We start from the raw sequence: 18,240 nt of genomic DNA, 5'->3' as shown, positions 1-18,240 counted from the left end.
GAAGGGACCATGCTGGACCATGTTGGAGAGGAGGGGGGGATAGGAAAAATGCTGGACCATGTTGGGAGGAGGGGAGAAGCTGGGTATGGGGAGGAGGGATATGGACATAGAAGGAGATCCTAAACAGGAGAAGATGACACAGAAAGGGGAGTTTAACATGAGGGAAGGATAGGGATACAGAGGGATGATGGATATGGAGAGAGAAGAAATATGAAATGGATGGGAGACTCTGGCAAGACAGAGAGTTAAGAGAAGATAGGAAATAAGTAACAGAGACTGGGACCAACATGGTGAGAAAAATTTAAATGACCAGGCAACAAAGGTAGAAAAATAATTTTATTTTCTAGTATTTAGTGATTAGAATATGTCCATTTTTGGAATGTACATCTAGTAGTGCTAGTATTAGACATGGCTGGCACCCAGAACAGAAGTTTGGCAAGGGACTCTAAAGTCTACTACCAGGCTATGCCTTTTTCAGGTTTAGGCACAGCCCTCTCTGGCCAGGAATTCAAGGACAATTGCCCTGGTTGAACCCCCCAGTCACCACCATCCCTGATATCTGTTATCTTTATATTTAGTACAGTATGGGGGGGGAGCCTCTTGTAATCTCAGTTTAATTTCTGCCTACTCATTTCTTTTTCTAATGTGTAGTCACTTATTCTGTATTTGGTATCTCTGCTCTGTGTTTTGACTGAGGACAGGTATTCTGTTCACATCATTTTTTTTCTTAGTATTAATTTGGATTTATCTCACATCTTTTTCAGTAGTAACTCAAAGTGAGTTTCATTCAGGTACACTAGGCATTTCCCTGTTCCCAGAGAGCATATAATCTATTGTACCTGAGGCAATGAAGGGTTAAGTGACTTGCTCAAAGTCACAAGGAGCAGCAGTGGGATTTGAGCTGGACTCTGCTGGTTGTTAACCTAGTGCTCTAGCCACTAGGCTATTCCTCCATGCCTTACTGGTACTATCAGTACTCTGGTATTCATCCCAGAGTACTGATAGAACTGAAAAATGAACTTGCGGAGCTATTGTTAATAATATGTAATTTATCCTTAAAATTGAGCATTGTACTGGAAGATTGGAGGGTGGCCAATGTAACACCGATTTTTTAAAAAGGTTCCAGAAGAGATCCGGGAAATTATAGACCGGTGAGTCTGACGTCGGTGCCGGGCAAAATGATAGAGACTAGTATAAAGAACAAAATTACAGAGTATATTCAAAAGCATGGATTAATGAGACAAAGCCAACATGGATTTAGTGAAGGGAAATCTTGCCTCACCAATCTACTACATTTCTTTGAAGGGGTGAACAAACATGTGGATAAAGGTGAGCCGGCTGAGATTGTGTATCTGGATTTTCAGAAGGTGTTTGGCAAAGTACCTCATGAAAGACTCCAAAGGAAATTGGAGAGTCATGGGATAGGAGGTAGTGTTCTATTGTGGATTAAAAACTGGTTAAAAGATAGAAAACAGAGAGTAGGGTTAAATGGTCAGTATTCTCAATGGAGAAGAGTAGTTAGTGGGGTTCTCCAAGGGTCTGTGCTGGGACCGCTGCTTTTTAACATATTTATAAATGATCTAGCGATGGGAGTAACTAGCGAGGTAATTAAATTTGCTGATGACACAAAATTATTCAAAGTCATTAAATTGCGGGAGGATTGTGAAAAATTACAAGAGGACCTTACGAGACTGGGAGACTGGGCGTCTAAATGGCAGGTGACGTTTAATGTGAGCAAGTGCAAAGTGATGCATGTGGGAAAGAGGAACCCGAATTATAGCTACGTCATGCAAGGTTCCACGTTAGGCGTCACAGACCAAGAAAGGGATCTAGGTGTCGTCGTTGATGATACGTTGAAATCTTCTGCTCAGTGTGCTACTGCGGCTAAGAAAGCAAATAAAATGTTAGGTATTATTAGGAAAGGAATGGAAAACAAAAATGAGGACATTATAATGCCTTTGTATCGCTCCATGGTGCAACTGCACCTCAAATATTGTGTTCAATTCTGGTCGCCGCATCTCAAAAAAGATATAGTGGAATTAGAAAAGGTACAGAGAAGGGTGACAAAAATGATAAAGGGGTTGGGACGACTTCCCTATGAGGAAAGGCTAAAGCGGCTAGGGCTCTTCAGCTTGGAGAAAAGGCGGCTGAGGGGAGATATGATAGAGGTCTATAAAATAATGAGTGGAGTTGAATGGGTAGATGTGAAGCCTCTGTTTACGCTTTCCAAAAATACTAGGACTACAGGGCATGCGATGAAGTTACAATGTAGTAAATTTAAAACGAATTGGAGAAAATGTTTCTTCACTCAACGTGTAATTAAACTCTGGAATTCGTTGCCAGAGAATGTGGTAAAGGCAGTTAGCTTAGCGGAGTTTTAAAAAGGTTTGGACGCTTCCTGAAGGAAAAGTCCATAGACTATTATTAAATGGACTTGGGGAAAATCCACTATTTCTGGGATAAGCAGTATAGAATGTTTTGTACTTTTTTGGGATCTTGCCAGGTATTTGTGACCTGGATTGGCCACTGTTGGGTAGATTTGCTCTTTTGTTAGCAATTCTCTGTAGCTTTTCTTTTATTACTTGTTAGCCTGACCAAGTGGGAGCAAGAGGGGGGAACGAGGGAAGGTGTGGGGGCAGTGAGGCACAAAAGGTGAGTGTAAGGCGGGGTTAGGTTTTGGAATGATAAGAGAGAAGGAATGGGGTAAAAGAACATACAGAGGAGAGGGGCTGGTGGTAGGAGATGACAAGAGGGGAAAAGAGATGGGGTAGGGGTAGGATGGAAAGAAAGAGGAGAGTGTCGAGTGAAAGGAGATGAAGAAGAAGGGGTAGTGGGCAGAGTGAGAGAAGTTCAGGGCACAAGAAGGGAAGAAGAAAGGGATGGGGAATGCAGAAGTATGTGAGGTGGGGTCAGGATATGAAGAGAAGAGGAATAACAAGAGCAGAGGAGGAGCAGGTATTGGGGGTGAGAGAGTGGTAGGGAAGAGGTATGTGGGCAGAAGGAAAAGAGACAGGGGATTGTGGGTGAAAGGATAGGAAACTCAGTATTTCATTGTGAAACATCTTGCCAAATAACAACAGTATAGAGAGCATAGTGTCTATGCTATAGTTAATAATGAGAATAGGGTGGCATACATATATGCTTCTAGTTTGTTCAGATAGATTGTAACCTCACATTTGATGAGGAGGATTCTTGTCAGTGGTGTGCTGGAGCCGGCTCGCACCGGCTCGCAAGAGCCGCTTGTTAAATTTTGACAGCTCTTGCGAGCCGGTTGTTGTTGGGGGCGAGCCGGCTCCATTGCGGGAGGTAAGCATGGCAGGAGGGCGCCATCACTGGCCATGCTTGCCTCCCCTGCCGCTCCGAAGCATGTACAACCATGTCCTTCGCCCCCCTCCGTCTTTTTTGAATTACCTCCGTCGAAGCGCCGCCATTTAAAGCCCTGCTGCGTGCTGGCTGGCCGTCTCCAGGCTTCCCCTGCTTGATTCGGATGATTGATGTTCGTGCCTTAGTCCCGCCTTCATTCTGACGTCATTTCCTTTTTCGCGAAGGCGGGACTAAGGCACGAACATCATCCGAATCAAGCAGGGGAAGCCTGGAGACGGCCAGCCAGCACGCAGCAGGGCTTTAAATGGCGGCGCTTCGACGGAGGTAATTCAAAAAAGACGGAGGGGAGGGTGGGAGCGAAGGAGCGGCAGGGGAGGGAGGATAATCGCTGGATGGGTAGAGGGGGGCAGGGAAGAGACTTGCTGGGCATGGATGGGCAGAGGGGGGCAGGGAAGAGACTTGCTGGGCATGGATGGGCAGAGGGGGGCAGGGGAAAGAATTGCTGGCCATGGATGGGCAGAGGGAGGCAGGGGAGAGATTTGCTGGCCATGGATGGGCAGAGGGGGGCAGGGGAAAGAATTGCTGGGCATGGATGGGCAGAGGGAGGCAGGGGAGAGATTTGCTGGCCATGGATGGGCAGAGGGGGGCAGGGGAAAGAATTGCTGGCCATGGATGGGCAGAGGGAGGCAGGGGAGAGATTTGCTGGCCATGGATGGGCAGAGGGGGGCAGGGGAGAGATTTGCTGGCCATGGATGGGCAGAGGGGGGCAGGGGAGAGATTTGCTGGCCATGGATGGGCAGAGGGAGGCAGGGGAGAGATTTGCTGGCCATGGATGGGCAGAGGGGGGCAGGGGAAAGAATTGCTGGCCATGGATGGGCAGAGGGAGGCAGGGGAGAGATTTGCTGGCCATGGATGGGCAGAGGGGGGCAGGGGAAAGAATTGCTGGCCATGGATGGGCAGAGGGAGGCAGGGGAGAGATTTGCTGGCCATGGATGGGCAGAGGGAGGCAGGGGAGAGATTTGCTGGCCATGGATGGGCAGAGGGGGGCAGGGGAAAGAATTGCTGGCCATGGATGGGCAGAGGGAGGCAGGGGAGAGATTTGCTGGCCATGGATGGGCAGAGGGGGGCAGGGGAGAGATTTGCTGGCCATGGATGGGCAGAGGGGGGCAGGGGAGAGAACAGCTGGCCATGGATGGGCAGAGGGAGGCAGGGGAGAGAATTGCTGGGCATGGATGGGCAGAGGGGGCAGGGAAGAGACTTGCTGGGCATGGATGGGCAGAGGGGGGCAGGGGAAAGAATTGCTGGCCATGGATGGGCAGAGGGAGGCAGGGGAGAGATTTGCTGGCCATGGATGGGCAGAGGGGGGCAGGGGAGAGATTTGCTGGGCATGGATGGGCAGAGGGGGGCAGGGGAAAGAATTGCCAGCCATGGATGGGCAGAGGGAGGCAGGGGAGAGATTTGCTGGCCATGGATGGGCAGAGGGGGGCAGGGGAGAGATTTGCTGGCCATGGATGGGCAGAGGGGGGCAGGGGAGAGAACAGCTGGCCATGGATGGGCAGAGGGAGGCAGGGGAGAGAATTGCTGGGCATGGATGGGCAGAGGGAGGCAGGGGAGAGAATTGCTGGGCACGGATGGGCAGGGGAGAGAATTGCTGGGCATGGATGGGCAGAGGGGGGCAGGGGAGAGAACTGCTGGCCATGGATGGGCAGAGGGAGGCAGGGGAGAGAATTGCTGGCCATGGATGGGCAGAAGGAGGCAGGGGAGAGATTTGCTGGCCATGGATGGGCAGAGGGAAGCAGGGGAGAGAATTGCTGGGCATGAATGGGCAGAGGAGAGAATTGCTGGGCAGAGGGGGCAGGGGAGAGAAGAGAATTGCTGGGTATGGATGGATAGAGAGGGGCAGGGGAGAGAGGAGAGTTTCAGACATGGATGGCAGGGAGAGCAAGAGAAATTCTGAACATGGATGGAGGGGAGGGAAGGGAGAGAGAAGAAATGCTGGACATGGAGGGAAGATAGAGGAAGGAGATTAGATGAGGGAAAAAGAAGTGAGGAGAGAAACTGCACATGGATGGAGAAAATAGGCAGAAGCTGGATCCACTGTACAGTCAAGTATGCGGAGGACCAGAAATGAAGAAGAAAGGAGGAAAGAAAAGAAATAAATGGAAAGGAAGCCCTGGAAACGGAGTCAAGGGAACAGATAGAGAGCAGCAGAATCAGATACTGGACCAGCATGATCAGAGAAACAAAGTCACCAGACAACAAGGTAGAAAAAAAAATAAATTTATTTTCATTATAGTGTTTGGAATATGTCCACTTTGAGAATCAGGTGCTGAACGTTAAAAGTTTATGTTTATTTACTTATTTATGGCATTTTATCCCATATTAAACATGAATTAGATTGGAACCTGGGATCATTTAATTTTTTTTCCTGGAGAGAGTAATGTGTTGGCCGCTGCCCCCCCCCCCCCCCCCCTGGGTATAGCCAGCTCTGCAATTGTTTTTTTTTGGGGGGGGCGCAGCGGTGGACGGGGGGCGCAGGGGTGGACGGGGGGCGCCGAGGTGGACGGGGGGGGGGGGGGGGCGCCGAGGTGGACCGGGGAGAGAGCCTGTTGTTAAAAATTTACCAGCACACCACTGATTCTTGTCATCTACTACTACTACTACTATTTAGCATTTCTATAGCGCTACAAGGCATACGCAGCGCTGCACAAACATAGAAGAAAGACAGTCCCTGCTCAAAGAGCTTACAATCTAATAGACAAAAAATAAAGTAAGCAAATCAAATCAATTAATGTGTACAGGAAGGAGGAGAGGAGGGTAGGTGGAGGCGAGTGGTTACGAATCAAAAGCAATGTTAAAGAGGTGGGCTTTCAGTCTAGATTTAAAGGTGGCCAAGGATGGGGCAAGACGTAGGGGCTCAGGAAGTTTATTCCAGGCGTAGGGTTGCAGCGAGACAGAAGGCGCGAACTCTGGAGTTGTCTCAATAAATCAGTCAGCCTACAAGGTGCCACCAGCATCTCTGCTGTTTTGTGTTCTGGATATAATCTCAGTTCTTCTTGCCTTCTGTAAGCAGGTTAACATTTTTCACCAGAAAAACTTGGAATCGTGCCTCAGAGTGATATCTTCATCCAGTGCATAGGAATGTTAGGAAATGTAGAGATAGTGGCTGAGAGGTATTTGTCAAGAAGTAAATAATTCAAAACATCATCTCATGGAGCACTTGGGGTCTTTTCCAGGTTTTCCTTTGCCACAGACATTGCTCAAGGAATGGCCTATCTGCACCAACATAAGATGTACCATACAAGGTTAAAATCCACCAATTGTGTGATAGATGACCGCTGGGTTTGTAAAATTACAGGTAAGGAAAGAAGTAATCAAGATTTACTAGAAGCCAGAATTTGCAGACCTTGTCTTACTAATGACTCTTGTCTTCTTTTTTTGTCTGCCAAATATATCTGTCGAAAAATAATTATATTCCTCCCTATAGAAAGTAAGCCAATCAGTAGACACCAGAAATTGCACTGAAGGCTTACTAGAGCATATTTGCATCAGGGACAATGTCTGGATTGGCATTTGTTTGCAGCTGTCATGATGTGGCAAAGATATGTAAACTGCCTGAGACAAACGAGGTGATATGAGTACACCCCAAGTAAAATGAAAATATAACAGAAAATTCAAGCAGTGGTGTACATTGCTTTTTTTAATTCCTCAACATATGTGCAGAAATGGAATATAATTTAACTCAAGCAGAAATGTATTCTACATAAATTTGTAATTCATATCCTTTTGCAGCAGAATTTTTTTGTGCTTTTTTTTTTTTTTTGCTTTCACCCGCATTCATGGTGCAACCATACAGACCTACAAATTGTCACAATATCACAATAGGAGTGCTTTGCACTACTGCACATGTGGAGGTTAATTTTAGACCAGGCCACCTAGGTGGGAAGGCCAAGTAGGTGTCCATTTTGAGGCTATTGTATAAAGAGACATGGAAGATAATACTGAGCTACAGCCAAAAATGCTTCTGACATAAATGTAGTTAAAGTTTACTAATTATGGGTCATTGAGAACAAAAATGATGCCTAAAACTGTAGATTGATTCCAGATGTCAAGATAGGCTACTAGGTCAAAATATACATCCCTTGACTTGTGAATGGCAGAGGATGAGTGAATTATAAAGGGAAGGGATCCCAGTTTAAACTGGAAATGACTAAAATGCATCTTCAACTATATCTATGACTGGATTTGGACAGTAATTGATTTTTAAGCAAAACAATGAATGATGCAATCTGAATGTGATATTACATCATATTCAATATGAATTGCATTTTATTATTCTTAGAAGTCATGGATGATGCAGTTTAACTCAGCTCACATCACTCTACTGAACAAATTGCCTTACATTAACATCAGGGATCATATAATATTATGCTCTCTTCCTTGTCAGTGTTTAATTTTACAAGGGGACACATTTCTGTTTAGCCAAAGAGACGCCATGTGTTTGTTAGAACAATGTAGATAACTTCTTCCATGTTTGTGGTGAAGTAACCCTTGCATCACAAAAGCAAGGGTATAACTGCTGTGGCTAAGATATCCTACCAGAGGTGTAGTTAGGTGGGTCACCAGGGGAGCGACCCCACCCCCAAATGGACTTCCGATGGCACCGGCGCCTATTTTTCATGCTCTGACAGCATCTTCAGCCTTGTTCCAGACTGCATCTTCAGCCCTGTTCCAGTTAGGTCTTCTGATCATCTGCCATTCCAGGTCTCCTGATTCCTGCTTTGTGTGTTTTGCTGTTTGCTGCTCCAGGTCTTTAGGTTTCATGGTCTTCAGGTTTTCAGTTCTCCAGGTTCCAGCACTCTCTGGCCTTGACTCCATCGAGCCGCCCCAAAGGGCTATCCTAAGATCCACCCTCCAGCTTTGATTCTGTCATGCCGCCCAAAGGGCTCTTTTAAGAGCTGCTCTCTGGCCTTGTCTCCACCAAGGATGACTCACCTGCTGTCAGTCGGGGTCTACCTTTCAGGTTGGTTAGGAAGCATACACTCAGCTGAGATCTAAGTCTCACTCACCCCATGCCGTGACAGGCTGGAGTCATTGGCAGACATCAGCAATCAAGAGAGACTGCTCTGCTGGCCACGGGTCCTTCTTCCTGCCGTTTTCTGCCTCCTGTGAAGTAACTTCCTATTTCAACATAGGCGGGACATAGCAGGAATAAGGACTTGTGGCTGGCAGAGCAGTCTATCTCCCAGCAGAGCCATTCAATGAGTCCAGGCAAGTAGAGGACAGAGGGGTTGGAAGGGTGTGGAAAACACTGGATCTCACCTGGGCTGCCAGAGCTGGACCCCCTTAGAGGACAGGCCTGGGGGAATCTTGCCCCCCCTGCCCCCCCCCCCCCCCCCATCTTGGTGGCCCTGCTCACTGGGTCTGTGTATAGTGGGAAGAGAGGAACTTGATCTGAGTTCCAGCAGAGAATGAAGATCTACACAGGAGTAATGAGTGAATGTTGTGGTAATCAGGGCTAGTTCCACTATTAGGTGAGGTGAGACAGTCACCTCAGGTGGGTTATTTTGGGTGGGGTCAACAGTAGAGACAGTTACTGAAGGTACAGCAGAAGCAGGAAAACAGAGTCACCCCTAGGTAGCCGAAGAAGAAAGGGAATGCTCCAGTACAGCAAGAAGCCAGTTGGGGGAGGGGAGGGGAGAGAGAGGGCACAGATGATAAAGTACAGTAGGGTATCAAATATACCAATGCCACTCCTCGACCAGGCACCGATACAGAAACATTTGAAAGTGGTCGAGGAGTGGCATTGGTATATTTGATACCCTACTATACTTAAATTACTATTGGTGTTTGCTTCAGCATCCTCAGACCCCTGACTCAACATGGACCATGTCAGGTCTGCTGAATAAAATTTGAATTGACACCCCTTTCTTTGAAGGCCCCTTGTGCTTTTGTTTTTGTGCTCCAATTCACATAAGTGCATATCACGCTCTGCTCCTATAGACCAAATCAAACAAGGAGCTTTGCCTGATCTTGGTCTCTCCTTCTCTATCTCAATCACCCCGACTGGTGTTCTTAGGAGAATCCTCTCTGACTCAAGCTTTGAAAAGGTTCTCTCACTGCCTGGCCAGAACTCTGAGGGGAGATACCCTCATATGGTCCCAAGTGCCTTGGGAGGGGGACAGAGAGAGAGAGAGAGACTGCAGTAGGGAAAACCTCAGGGGTAAGGGGGGGACCATCTTTTTCCTTGCTTTAGGTAACAGATTGACTTCAACTATCCTTGGTGGTAATAACATACAAGGCTTAATTTCGGGAGGAATGGCCTAGAAGGCAGTGCACCACTTCTTTTCAGACTCCAGAACACCATGAGTGTTTTACTCCAGAAGTTCCTATTCTCCTGTTGCTCCTGCCCCTTGCCCAGCCCATTCCACTCCTCCAGTTCCATTTCCTTTTTGTTTACAAATCAAGGCCTGATAACATAGTTCATTTCCTCTTTTGGAAACATTTCTATTATCCGTATACTAGATTGTTCCATGGCATAGCAGGCTGCCTGTATGTTTCTAAAATAATGATCCTATATATTTTTTTAAATTTCTTTACACACTCTTTTGTATGGCAGATTATGGATTGGAGTCATACAGAAAAGAAGATTCCTCTGAGCTTTCAAATACATATCAGCAGTGTTTACTGGAGATGTACTTACCAGCTGAAGGGCCTCAAGGGCCCAGTCCAGAACCCTCTTCAGCAGCAGCAGATATGTGCAGGTGTCTTGCATGTTCTAATTTTCTATGCCTAAATTTGAAATACAGTTTTGGCATGATGTTTCAGGAGAAATAAAAGAATGCTCAGATACATGACGAGTGCTAGCACCAGCATGGAAAGGGGGTAAATTTGTAAATCACAAGGAAGACCCTCATCTTGAGTACCTTGATCAGCTCTGGAGGCCGCAGATTTATCCTCCAGGGCAGAATTCTACACAGGAACTATGAGGCAGCAGTAATTTGCTTGGTTACCTTCTGTCCCCCTTACTGCCAAACACAACCCAAGCATTCCAAGCTTATCCTTTTCACCTCCTCCCCTCCAGTGGTGTAGCCACAGGTGGGCCTGGGTGGGCCGGGGCCCACCCACTTTGGACTCAGGCCCACTTAAAATTGTGGCACTCTTGCCAGCTGAAGATTTTCTCTCCTTGGGCAGCCAGCGCTCTTCCAAATGTCAGCCAGCAGCACTTGCCTTGAGCTGATGCTGAGACCGGCCCTTCTGCCGGATCCCCGCCAGCTCAAGTATTTAATATTAGGGAAGGATAAACATTTTCCACCCTTGGGGTGAAAGTAGGCGCATTGTTCCACAACACACCTACTTTAACCTATATTTTTATGGTGTCAATATCTTTCAGGAAATCTAGACTGCCCCAATTTGACGACCCCTACTTGACTGACTGAACATTTGTCCTTTAGATTGTAAGCTCTCTGAGCAGGGACTGTCCTTCTATGTTAAATTGTACAGTGCTGCGTAACCCTAGTAGCGCTTTAGAAATGTTAAATAGTAGTAGTAGTAGTCAATCCAGGGGTAATGTTAGACTAGTGGGGAGGCAACAACATGTAGTTTTGCATTTTCCAAACCACCTGTGTTTTGGCTGGAAAAACCAAGGGCATTTTTTGAGGGGGTACTTGGGGGTACTGAGTACTGGCACCTTTTCCATTGTCTGCTAAAATTGACCCATGGTCCCCAAGCTTTAATGAAAGAGCTTAGGCTCTACACACCAATTCTGCCTTGTCATAGATTCTGGGACTGGTTGTAGGGGGCCTGGCTATGGTGGGGTGGGTTCCTCAGTGAATATGCCACCCCTGAAGTGTGGCCAGGCATTTGAGTACTGGCACCTTTTTTGCTAGAAAAAACACACTGGAAAAACCACATACAAAGAAAGCATATGCAAATCTCTGCATGTATATTTTGGCAGTTTTCAAACGGAAAGTACAGTATGTGCATATTTTCCCTTTGAATTGGTGCAAAGTCCATGGGGAAAAGGACCTGTGGGCAGTTTTGAAAATTCCTCTCTGATTGTTTAATTTAGTCTATTCATAGCCTGTGTTTGTGAAGTGTAATATTCTGTGTGTTCTCTTGCAGTTACGCCATCATCTTGTTAGAAATTGCAACGAGAACTGATGCTGTCCCGGTAAGAATTTCTTTTAATGGGTTTGAGCTCTTTGTGACATTTCCACTGTGCCATTAGACCTACAGAAATAACCAATAGAAAAAAAAAAGTAGAGGGGACGATATTCAGACAGATCTAGGGGGAGATGCTTCAAACTTCCTGGGCCAGCAACGTGCTTTCTTGACTGGTTCCAGGCGGTTTAGTGAGCATGTTATTCATCAGGATTTGCACAAAGGGCTGTTTTCTGTTTGTGGCAGCAGACAACGGGAATGGTATGCAAAGTTATTAAAATGAGCTGATGCACGGCCATTTCCAAGTGATGCACAGACTGCAGCCCCTGCCTTTTATGACAATACTTTTATGAGAGGGTGTGGGAGCAGCACAACAGAGGAGCAGGGCCGTGCCTAGGGTCTCCGGCGCCCCCCTGCAGTTGTCCCCGCCCCCCGAAAACGATCGCTACACTACCCGCCCTCTTCTCCCCAGATCCTTTTCCTTTTTTTTTGTTTAAATTTACCTCTGTCCGGCGGCAGCGTAGTGTTAGTGAGAAGGAGGCGGCGCCCCCCCCGCCCCGCGTGTCAGTCTTCCCTTCGCTCAGTGTCCCGCCTTCTTCTGATGTCATTTCTGATGTCAGAAGAAGGTGGAACTGAGCGAAGGGAAGACTGACACGTCGGGGCGGGGGAGCACCGCCTCCTTCTCACTAACGCTATGCTGCCGCCGGACAGAGGTAAATTTAAACAAAAAAAAAAAAGGAAAAGGATCTGGGGAGAAGAGGGCGAGGTAAGCATGGTGCGGCGGGGCGTTGGCACGGCCCTGCAGAAGAGTGGCCTAGTGGTTAGGGTGGTGGACTTTGGTCCTGAGGAACTGAGTTCAACTCCCACTTCAGGCACAGGCAGCTCCTTGTGATTCTGGGCAAGTCACTTAACCCTCCATTGCCCCATGTAAGCCACATTGAGCCTGCCATGAGTGGGAAAGCACAGGATACAAATGTAACAAAAAAACATTTCCCACGTGTTGGAAGGATGTTGTTGGATAGTGCAGCTGGAGAGGAGCCCAGGGGATTGGTGAGGGCTGTCTCCACTTGTGCTGCATTCTTTCCCCCTGATCTCTCATCTTTGCCTTCTCTTGCGCACAGCTGAGCTCTAAAGTGCGAGGGATCTGCTTTTCTTCTTTGCTGAATGACGGCATTAGCCGCTTCTCCTCATTGATCCTTTTTTTTGCCTTTTTTCTTCCTCCCTGCCCCCCCCCCCCCCCCCCCCCCCCAGCTGTAGTGGCTTTCAAGTTGGAAAAAGAAAAGCTGCACATGGCTTTCATACATGCAGCTTGTATGAGTGTATGAAAGCCATGAAATGCCACGGAGAGGGCTGTTCTGGGCATGCACAGCTTTACGAGTGGATGCTCTGCACATGCCCTGGCAGCCTTCCCAATGAGCTGCACAGTAAAAGTCCGTGCAGCTCATTTCTATGAGATTTCTTCTGAGCATCGCTCGCTATTTCCACCTCAGTAATTTTTACCGAGCTGGAACTAGCGAGCAGATGTTACTGGGGACTTCTGTGCATCAGCCCCCTTGCTGCCTAACTAAGGAGTTGGGCTGCTTGATTTGTCAAGGTGAAATTTTCACTCTGCTGATTGACTAACTGTAACCATCTATTTTCATTAGGGAATGATTTCATAAACTTTTTTCCATGCTTAAAACCCTCTGTTATGCATAAAGGAGCTTTCAGAAAAATTCCCCAGGGGATATATGTATAAAAATACACACAATGTCAAAACAGCACACATTTTTACATGACCCTCAAATAGGTGTGTTCCGGGACAGAGTTTAGATGGAGATGGGCAGAGTTGCAAAGTACTTGCAAAACGTGGCGTTGATTTCTGATATGATCTCTATTACTTTCCCCCCTCTCCTTTAACTCCTCAGAATTTGAAAGTTAAGTAACAGCAGCAGATGTGAACTCTGATAAAGGTCTGTCCTGGGACTGAGGGGGAGGATGTTATTTATACTTTAGAAAGTGAGACACAGGGAAAGGAATTCTCCATTAGGATCTGCCAGGCACTTCCAAATGACCCAGATTAGCCCTGGCTGTATACAGCATGCTCAGCTGGATGTGCCATTGTTCTAATCCAGAATGATTCAAGATTTGAAGTTTCATGCTGCTTAACCTTTATGGCACAGCTCAGTGGTATTTAATATACCTTTATGCTGGTGTTAATTACATTTTGATGCCAAGTGATTATGGTATTACTGCTAGGCATCATACACAGCACAAAAATCCTAAAAGCTGCACTGTGCAGCTAGGAAGTATTTACTGCTTCTTAACGCCATGGCACCAGTCATAGGGGAGCACCATAAACAACTGTAATCAAGTCCATTAAAATCTCAGTGAAATAAAAAGCGAACTTGATTTCAATCACAGAATCAATAAATATGGTCCAAGCTGGATAGACCAGCAGGAGACATGTCTGTGACCAAGAGAGCTAATGGCTCTAATGCATTGGGTTTGCTAGATAGTGTCCCATATTGATTGCTCGCACAGTACGTTGGAAAGGAAATATCTTGTGCCTGGCCCAGCAGGTCATTGTGCTAACTCATACTTCCCACACAGTAAATGATAATATCTAGTATTAGTTTTCTTTATAGGTGATCATTGCCACCATACAGCTATAAACTGGAAGTTAAAGGACAACTTTCATATTCTTATTATATACAGCAGCTTTAGAATCCAGCTAGTGGATATATGCAAAGACTGGAGAGAGACCCATAAAGAAAATTAAAATGCCTTAGACCTGACTATCAGTAGCAGAACACTCTCTTGTGCCACCAATAATATCTTTTTTGTGTGTGTGTTTTCTTTTTCTTTTTTTTTTCTATAATAATTAAAGAGAAAGCATAAAGAACCATTACATTTGTATATTTATCTCCTCTGTTGAAGGTTTAATATCTTCTAACTACATGGGTCAAAAAATAGTCAGTTGAATTTGAAATCCGAATTTAGTGCCACTCATTAATTCACTAGCCTTTGAAACAACATTGAGTGAACTGGGAACTTCTCAGCATCAAGTAGGCCTTGGGATAGTGGAGGAACTGGTTGCAGTGAGTCACCTTTCTTGTCAGAATCCTAACTGATCACAAGAATTTACAATATATTGAGGCTGCCAGGCATTTGAACCCTTGACAGGCCCTGTGACCAAAGGTTTTTTTTTTTTTTACATGATTCTAGATAAATATAAATCTAGACTGCACCAACTTGACATTTCGCCCGTTAAATTGTAAGCTCCTTTGAGCAGGGACTGTTAAACTGTACAGCGCTGTGTAACCCTAGTAGCGCTCTAGAAATGTTAAGTAGTAGTAGTATTTAAGAACATAAGAATAGCCATATTGGGTCAGACCAATGGTCCATCGAGCCCAGTATCCTGCTTCCAACAGTAGCCAATCCAGGTGAAAAGTACCTCGCAGAAACCCAAATACAGTAGAATGCCAATTAACCGAACGCCGATCATCTGGATGTCCAATTATCCAGACCAATTATCTGCCCAATAGTAATATACCTTCCCAGCCAATCCGTGCAGTCTGCTTCAGGAAATGATGTGAACAGGAGCAGGGATGCAGCAGAGAAAAGCTCTTCCCTTTCCTTTTCCGGCCCTTTCATGACTTGTACATAGCAGAAAAAAAAGCCCTTTCAGCCTGGACGCGTCAGACAAAACAGCCTTGCTCTTTCAACTTGCAGGGACAAGGCAGAGGAAACAGTCTTGCTCTTTCAGCCTCCTGGGACATAGCAGAGAAAACAGCCTTGCTCTTTCAGCTTGGGGGGTGCAGCAGAGAAAAGCCCTGCCCTTTCTTAACTCGTACACAGCAGAAAAAATGGAAACAAAGCAAAAAAGGCATGTTTTGTTATTAAAAGAGAAAATTGATAATGTGGAGAAATTAAGAAATGGAGTGTCGAGGAAAGATTTGGCAGAAGAATATGGTGTAGGAACATCAACAATATCTGACATAAAATGACAGTGATGATATTGTAAACTATGTCTCAGTTTTTAAAATAGAGGGAGTTCTTCTAGAAAAACCATGAAGAGGTCACCTATTAAAAAGGTAGATAAAGCTCTATATCTTTGGTTCCTTCAAAAAAAAATCCTTGGACCACCCAATTTCTGGGCTGCTATTAGCCAAAAAGGCCATATTTTTCAATAAACAGCTTCAGGAGGATTTAGACTTCAAAGCCAGCACTGGATGGCTTTGAAATTTTAAGCACCGCCACGGAATAAGGCAAATAGAAATCCATGGTGAAAACCTTTCCGCAAATTTGCTTCTAATGACTTTCTTGGTCAATTTAATGACCTTATCAAGAACTATGACCCTGATTGTGGTTATAATGCAGACGAAATGGGTCTGAATTGGAAATCTCTCCCCAGTAAATCACTAGTTAGTCACAAGGAGCAATCTGCTCCTGGATTCAAGTCATCTAAAGAATGTGTCACACTGTTAGTTTGGGAAAATGCAACCGGTAGTCATAAGTTGTTCCTGATGCGTAAATCTAAAAATCCTTGTGCATTCAAAAACATACGTAACCTTCCGCTGTTGTACAGAAACCCTCCCACCCCCCCCAAAAAAAAAAGCTTGGATGAGTTGCGAGGTTTTCCTTGACTAGTACAACTCTTGTTTCATGCCGGAGGTGATATCTAGTGGCCAGTTGGAGGATGTATATGTACCAGCTTCTTCTGAGATCCTTAGCTGAAGTCTGAGGCTCCTATGTCTGAGCTACATGGGGGGGGGGGGGGGGGAGGGAGAAACATAGATACAGATTAAGGTTCATAATCCTATAGTCTGAAGTAGGCCAGCTCCAGCTGAGCCTGAACCTTAAAAAAGCAAAAGGAAACCACCAGGTGAAAAAAAGCAGTGCCCTTTCCTTAAGTACTTATATCTCTGGAAATCTAAAAGATTTTCATACTGCCTGCATACCTACAAAATCCACAGGTATGCTTTAGCTATAGTCTTTGAACCAATTTTCAAAGTGGAAGTATAAGCCTAAGTACCCTACTACTACTACTACTTAACATTTCTAAAGCGCTACTAGGGTTACGCAGCTCTGTACAATTTAATATGGAAGGACAGTCCCTGCTTGAAGAGCTTACAATCTAAAAAGACAAATGTACCCACACACAGTTCCACTTCCTTTTTCTGTGGTACCTTTTTTTTTTACTAAAGTAACATGCGTACTTTTGAAAATAGAGTATGTGCATTGTTGCAGTCCCTGCCCCTAGAAATGCCTCTGCTAAATGTGGGTAAAAGAGTGTGTATTGTGGATACTTTTATCCAGGGAGGGCAATTTTCAAAGGACCCACTTCCGAAGGCAAAATGCTATTTACTGACAGAAATGGTTTTGAAAATCTATTTATGTATTTATTTATTTTAAAGCCACCTGTCTAAGGGGTCCTTTTATTAAGCTGCGGTAAGCACTAATGCGAGTTTGCTGCAGCTTTAAATGCCTTACTACAGGGCGCTCTCAGGTGTTCCATAGTAATTTTGGTATTAGTGCATGCTTCCCAGTTGTTAAAAAATTGATTTTATTTTTTAGTACTGGGGCTGGTCTAGGGGGAAGAGAGTAGACGTGTTCTACGCTAATCAATTAATGCAGCTACATTACTGCGCGCTAACCAATTACCAATTATCAACTTTGTCCCCTATTCTATTTAATATTATTGTGGCCCTGTTGGTGAGGTTGATTCAGATCTTATGGAGTTAGTCCATGTACGTATGTGGATGATCTTCGGTTGGTTTGGAGGGCGCGACACTCCAATCCTGATCTGCAGGTTTGCAAGATGGGTTAATGGTGGTTGAGAAGTGGGTGGCAGGAAATATGTTGATTATAAGTGTGGAGAAAATGGTGCTTTGTTGGTTTCATGGTGGTCAGGAAATACCTAGCTCCTTAATGAAGTTTTGGCAATCTCTGCCAGTGGTGGGCTCATTTAAATACTTGGGCATAATGACTGATGATAGGTTATTATTTTCATCCCATGTGAATGTTTTAGTGCATCACGGATACATGACACTTAGGAAATTTCGGGCAATTCGTAGTTTTGTGGACCCTATTTCATTTTTAATATGTTTACATACCCTGTTTTTGTCTCAATTAGACTATGCTAATGCGGTTTTAACTGGTCTTATACAGGGGGTGTTGCGCAGTTGCAAACATTATAAAATACGGCAATTCGTTTTGTAGAGCCTCCCGCTTCGGATCCCCCTGGGCATGTCCTACTCCACCCTCTAAGTACAGGTCCGGCTCAATATGGAGGCAGTTTGCAGTTTATTTAGGCACAAAACATATAAGATAATCCTCCAGGTAACAGATAGTATGGTAATCCACCGAGTAAATAAGGTACTGACTCTGCTGTCCAAGCGGCTTGGCCCCCAATGTCCAAAATCCCGCACTCCAAAAAGGAATGATTCCCAAAATACAGTAGTTAACCCAAAGAAAATAGTTCAAGCACCCCAGCAGTTCATATAAAGCAGTTTATGCCAAGCAGTTCCCAAAACACAGCAGTTCAAAGGGTTCAAAGAAAACAAACAAACAAACAAACCAGCAGTTCATATAAAGAAGTTTAAAGTACTACTTTTCCCCTCTCCCTCCTCTCTTAATCACCACAGGGAGAGTAAAAGGGTCCCACCCAACTTGGCAACACTGCCTCCTGACAACCACGGCCACCCCAATACCCAACAGTTGTAAACATGCTCTCTTAACTCCCCTTCTGGGCTAGCCACCTTTTCCCTT

The 18,240-nt window shown here is 45.5% G+C and overlaps 1 protein-coding gene across 1 annotated transcript in view; it reads left to right on the top strand.

The window, feature by feature from the left end:
• Positions 1-18,240, top strand: part of LOC115461921 (atrial natriuretic peptide receptor 1-like) — a 145,895-nt gene that overhangs the window by 60,330 nt on the left and 67,325 nt on the right. The window contains exons 12-14 of the mRNA XM_030191971.1: positions 6,561-6,682; positions 9,944-10,088; positions 11,449-11,497. Coding sequence (XP_030047831.1) covers positions 6,561-6,682; positions 9,944-10,088; positions 11,449-11,497 — 316 coding nt within the window. The remainder of the gene's footprint in view (positions 1-6,560; positions 6,683-9,943; positions 10,089-11,448; positions 11,498-18,240) is intronic.

The sequence above is a fragment of the Microcaecilia unicolor genome, chromosome 2 (genome assembly GCF_901765095.1).
Source record: "Microcaecilia unicolor chromosome 2, aMicUni1.1, whole genome shotgun sequence".
Lineage (NCBI taxonomy): Eukaryota > Metazoa > Chordata > Amphibia > Gymnophiona > Siphonopidae > Microcaecilia > Microcaecilia unicolor.
Note: the sequence above shows the minus strand (reverse complement) of the source record. Positions and strands in the feature narration are given on the sequence as shown.